This window comes from Mya arenaria, chromosome 10 (assembly GCF_026914265.1).
Source record: "Mya arenaria isolate MELC-2E11 chromosome 10, ASM2691426v1".
NCBI classification, from domain to species: Eukaryota; Metazoa; Mollusca; class Bivalvia; order Myida; family Myidae; genus Mya; species Mya arenaria.
The window spans coordinates 55,735,925-55,741,614 of NC_069131.1; the positions used below are offsets into that span (position 1 = coordinate 55,735,925).

General features: G+C 37.4%; 1 protein-coding gene across 1 annotated transcript; it reads right to left on the reverse strand.

The window, feature by feature from the left end:
• Positions 1-3,184: 3,184 nt before the first annotated feature.
• LOC128206646 (uncharacterized) lies at positions 3,185-5,113 on the reverse strand. Its single transcript, XM_052909237.1, has 2 exons — positions 4,926-5,113; positions 3,185-4,351 (listed from the first exon to the last, which is right to left on the reverse strand). Exons 1-2 carry the CDS (start codon positions 4,939-4,941, stop codon positions 3,264-3,266), a joined length of 1,104 nt encoding a protein of 367 aa, XP_052765197.1. The 5' UTR covers positions 4,942-5,113; the 3' UTR covers positions 3,185-3,263.
• Positions 5,114-5,690: the final 577 nt, after the last annotated feature.

Genomic DNA, 5,690 nt, shown 5'->3' on the forward strand with positions numbered 1-5,690 from the left:
TGCGTCGTTGTTTATACTTACTTGATCACAAAATACTGTACGCTGTAATTTGTTCTATTCCATCGTCAAAAATGCGTCTTCAACATTTTACTTTTTAATACTCAGGAATCCGGATAATCTTCATTGGTCAAAAAAGTGTGTCACTATAAAATATATGCTAAAAGTTCAATTACAGGAATAAGAAGGTGAGATTTAGATAAAACACCTCGATTATTTCTACCGTACATGCCCAATTGAAAAAGGGGATATTATATAGGTTTGAAAATGTTGAAATGTCTGTCGGTCGGATGGTAAACCATGTCTGGTCCGCAGAGTACCTCAATATATATTTAACCTCTGGAGTTATGAACTTCAATAATAGGTTGCCTAAACCTGTAGATGATCCCTATTGTTTTAAGGTCAAAGCCAAGGTCAACTTTATCTGAACAATAACTCTGGAAGGGTTTGACCTAGGATAATAAAACTTCAGAGGTAGGTTGCCTTTGTCTAGAAGTTGACACTTGTTATATTTTAACGTCATTAGGTCATAGGTCAATATCAAAGTTAACAGTCTTATGGAAAGAGTGTCATCTTATTAATTTGAGTAGGATTTGGTCATGGATCTTCAATTTTAAGTCATTGGATACCCTTGACCAGCAGTTGACCATTATAGTTTTAGAGGTTAGTTAGTCAAAGGTCGAGGTCAACAGTCTTATGAATACGCTATTCACGCCATAACTTGAGAACGGTTTGATCTACATGTATAACAATGGCACTTGTTGACATGCAGACGAACCTATTGCTTTTGGGATCAGAAGGTCACGGTTTCAGGTAACGTTGTCCATGCCACTTAAAAACGGTATTGTTTGGGACGATGGAACTTCAGTTAACCCCTATTGTTGTTTAGATCAGTAGATTAAAGGTCATAAAGATCATAGGCAACAGTCTCATGGAAACATTGTTGACACAATAACTCAAGAACGGTTTGACCTAGGACCATAAAACTTCAGGTAGGTTTGTTAATTGCCAGAAAATGACCTATATTAAGGTCAATTTAAAGGTCGCCAGTCTTTTAAACACTTTGAAACTTCAGTAGTAGGTTGACCATTAGAAAACCACTTTTATTTTTGAGGTCAGTAGGTCAAACGTTACGGTCACGGTAAAAAAAATGAGCACTTTTTCCGATCAGTAACTCGAAAATGGCCTGAACTAGGACCTCGAAAGTTTAGGGGTATGTTGTCTTTGACCAGTAGTTGTTCAATGTTGTTTTTGAGGTCTGTTATTCAAAGGTCAACATTCTTATGAAAACGTTTTCAACGCTATCATTCAAGAGTGGTTTGACCTAGGATTACTTTTTTCATGGAAGGTTGACTTTGACCAGAAAATGACCTATTTTTAGGAATTAATAGATCAACGTTAAACATCATTATCAACGGTCTGACAAAGAACATGTCCGCATAATAACTAAAAAATAAATAGATTTTTATAGATCAGTAGGTCAACATCATGGTAATGGTTTTACAATTGTTTTCTACATCAGTAGATGACTCCTATCGTTTTGATCAGTAGTTTAAAGGTCAAGATACAAAAAGCCTATGGAAATTTTGGTTGCGCAATAACTCTAGAATGGTAGATGGCTCCTGTTATTTTGAGGTCAGTATGTTTATGGTTAACAGTCTTGTGAAAACGTTGTCCATGCCATATCTCGAAAACGGTTTGACCTAGGATGATAACAATTCAATGGAAGGTTGCCCTTGACCTGAGGATGACCCTTATTGCTTTTTTGGACCAATAGGTTACAGCTCAAGGTGACTGTCAACAATCTTATGAAAACGTTGTTTACGATTGTTTTATCTAGGACCATGAAACGTCAGTGGTATTTTGCCCTTGAACAGAAGATGAACCTTATCATTTTATATCAGCAGGTTAAAGGTCATGGTCAACGATCTTCTTATAACTTTACCCTTAAAATTACTCGGGTCACCGGTCTTCTTGAAACTGTATCCTTAAAATAACACGAGTACGAATTGATGTACCATGAAACGTCAGTAGTAGGTTGCCTTTGACTTGTAGATGATTAACATTATTCGTTCAGTCAGTAGGTCAAGGTCATTGTCAACAGAATAATGAAAACTTTGTCCGCACACAAGAATAGTCTGACGTTGGACCATGAATCTTCAGTGGTATATTTCCCTTGTCAAATAGTAACCCCCTGTTGTTTAGAGGTAAGCAGGTTAACGGTCCTAGCAAACATTACACACGCCACAAATACTTGACCTAGGCCAGGGTCATAAAACTTCACAAATAGGTACGTTGCCCGTGATCATCTGATGATGATTTATGCGTTAAATAGGTTAACAGTACAGACAGTTGGCCGCTTAAAGCACGTACATTATATAGTAAAAACGTACGGGGGAATTTGGAGTGGCCCGTTAAGGTACATGTAGGTGGCCATTTAAAGCAGGTGACCGTTCAACCAGGTTTGACTGTATTATGAAAACATTTGATTATGAGTTATGTCGGGTCAAGAAGAAGATCCCTATGTGAAATGCTCGCGGTAGAAATTATGCACCAGTCAATTGTAACCACGCCCCCCTTCCCAGGTCCGTGGGTATATCGGGGATAGCCGGGGAAATGGGCCGTGTTTTTACCTTCCAGGTGGCCTCGCAGTGCCGGGTGAATGTGGTGGTTTTGTGTTCGCACCAAAATTGCGGGGAATTGGCCTTACCTAGGGTCCCTGGGGTGCTGGACCGAAAGTCAATGTCCCCGCTATTTACTGGACCTGGGGGCCGTGGTTACAATTGACTGGTGCATTACAATCCGATTATCAAATGTCCACAACCCAGTCAAGTGTTTATAAAATTGATAGGAATGCTTGTCTTTAAGAAAATTAAGGTAATGATAAACATTTTCACACTGAATGGCTGCGTGATACTCGATCATTCGTGGCCTTCATAGCTGTCTCACTTTTGTATGTCAATAACAAGAGCTAAAACAATAGAATGGTCGATTTACAATGGCGAATCCACTCCTAACACCGTCTTTATAGTGGTATAATTTCCTGGTGACTTAAGCACAGTCCACTTGACTAGCGTTATCAGTGAGTAATGTACTTCTTTATCTGTGAAAAAGACAGCTTGAAAAAAAAACGAAAATTTACTTTAAACCATATTCAATAGACAAAAAATGCATGTTCATTGTTTTATTCATTTAATTTATATCATACATAAGAAGGATGGACAATATTCATAATACAAATGTAGTAGCAATCTCCGTCGTTAAAGTTATTTCACTTTATGATGAGTGACTTTATGATCAGGCCACTGAAAGGGGTCCTCACAAGGCGGATACCAAATACGCGCAATGGGGCACAAAATTGTGACCAGGGGGCGTTGCCCAAGTACCGCTTTGATCTTCGCTGACAGAGGTCTGGGGTCGTGTATATGAAGTTTTCGTTTGTCCACTTTCGTTTGCTCAAATTGGGTCCATCCCGCTGACACGAGTTGATACTGCTCTAAAAGAAATGCGGTGCTAAGAAAAACGAAAAGGAAGTTCATTGTGAAGCAGGTAATCAGGTTGAAATGGTAAAAATCCACATGTCCAATTACAAATTTAAATAATGTCACTGGGAAAAAGCAGTCCCACCAAGAATGGTCAATCAAAACATTATTGTAAAAAAATGGTAAGAAATAAACCATTGCATATGTGGTAGAGAACGAAGCCCAGATGAGGAAAACAATAAAATGTCGTTGGTTTTCAAATCCTACGCACTTTCCCGCGAAAAAGCAATGATGATCCCTTTTCAGAACACACACATTACAGAATGGGCAGTGATGACATCGGGGCGGGGCATTTAATTGACATTTGTCACATGGTTTCCATGACCAATAGGAAATCTTCTTCACTTGCACCAGGGCGGAGCCATTATTTTTATCAGTTTTCCCGCCTTTTCTTCTTTTCACAGCACCACTTTCATTTTGAGTTTTACAATCTCCTTTTTCAGTGATTTCAGCTTCAGTTTTGTCTGGTAATTTGATCTTATCGAGAGTTTGTTGATCCAACGTCATATTCTTAGCTGCATTTGCAAGAGAGGAATCCACAAATCTGATTTCAAACCAGTTTGCCATCATTTGAAAATAAATACACACAATTAACCCTTTTTGGAAATACCAAATCCATCTTCTTTCCCCATTTTCATCAATCTCACCGTAATGATAGTCATCTAAGTAATGGTATCCGAAATAACACACGTATGTGATGACGTAAAGATAAATGGGCGCACCTATGATGTCAAGAACTTCCGACATGGCGTCAGTGTTCGCCCTCGGGTTGGCGCATCGAACAAGCCTCTTTCGCACATTATTAAGGGTCTCTGAAAATAAAGATGTGTTGAGGCTAATAAGCGGACACAAAGACTCGATACCTGTTTCAAATAAGTTCTAACTTTTATGTGATATATTTTGGTGAATTTGATAACTTTTTGTAAAAAATACAAACATGCAGTTGAAAACCCGAACGAAATAGCTTTTTAATCGCAGATATTTGTTTGAAGTTTAGATCAGGGGACATATTTAATAAAACATCTTAGATTGAACTTAAAGATAAAAGTGAAATCTGGCTGTTTTGATTGGTCATATAAGATTAATTTGCCAATGAAAACACTTAAATTTTGCTCCTTATAGTACATGTGTATAATCAATCTAAGTTGTATATTAAATACGACCCAAGGATCCTGTTAATCTTAAAGCTAAATAATTAAACGCATTCGATTAACAGATGTATATTAGCACACATTATTATGTACATAGCGTATTGGATATTTTAAAGCATTTTTAAAGAAATATTTTAAGCTCGTATTCATTATAATTTATAGTGTGTATTTTAGACTGACAACTGCTAAAAGATCTAAAAGTCCAATTCAATTTTCCAATAGTGAAAACACGTACCTTTAATAGAATCCATCCTTCTCCGCGCATTAATTTCAGTTTTACAAATATTCGATAACAAAAGAATCAAACTGAAAACTGTTCATTTATCATTTAACATTGTCCTGCGGTGTTTTAGCAACACGGCAGTATAAATAATACATGTACACGATTGTACATGAATAAGCGAAGGAATTAAGATCGATCCATTACAGAGGTATCGATCTATACCTTTTGAAAATACCGCAATCATAGGACGTGTATGATCCTGTTGACTTCTAGCCAATACCTGTTATTAAGTTGCATACAGACTGCAGATTTATAATCTATAGTTGTATATATGATTGTTATGCAGTACTTCATACAAAAAGGTCAATATGATCAGATTGCTCAGTATTTAATCGGGTAGGCGGAATGTTAACATTTTACCTATGAATTTAGTCACCTTTGCATCATTGAGACTGATTCTATATTTTAAATATGGTAAGATGTTAAATCTGCACTCTCACAGATTGAGCGTGTTGAAAACTTTTTGTTAAAATGTCTTGGAACGAGTCAATTTATGCGAACATGCATGGAAACCAGTGATATAAGACTGCTGACAAAAAAATAGATCGCAGATTTTTATATTTATGTTCAAAAATCGATGTTTTATGCATTTCACTGGTTTGCAGATATCAATGTACCAGTCAATGGTAACCACGGCCCCAAGGTCCGGGGGTATACCGGGGATAGCCGGGGAAATGGGCCGTGTTTTTACCTTCTCGGTGGACCCGAAGTGCCAGG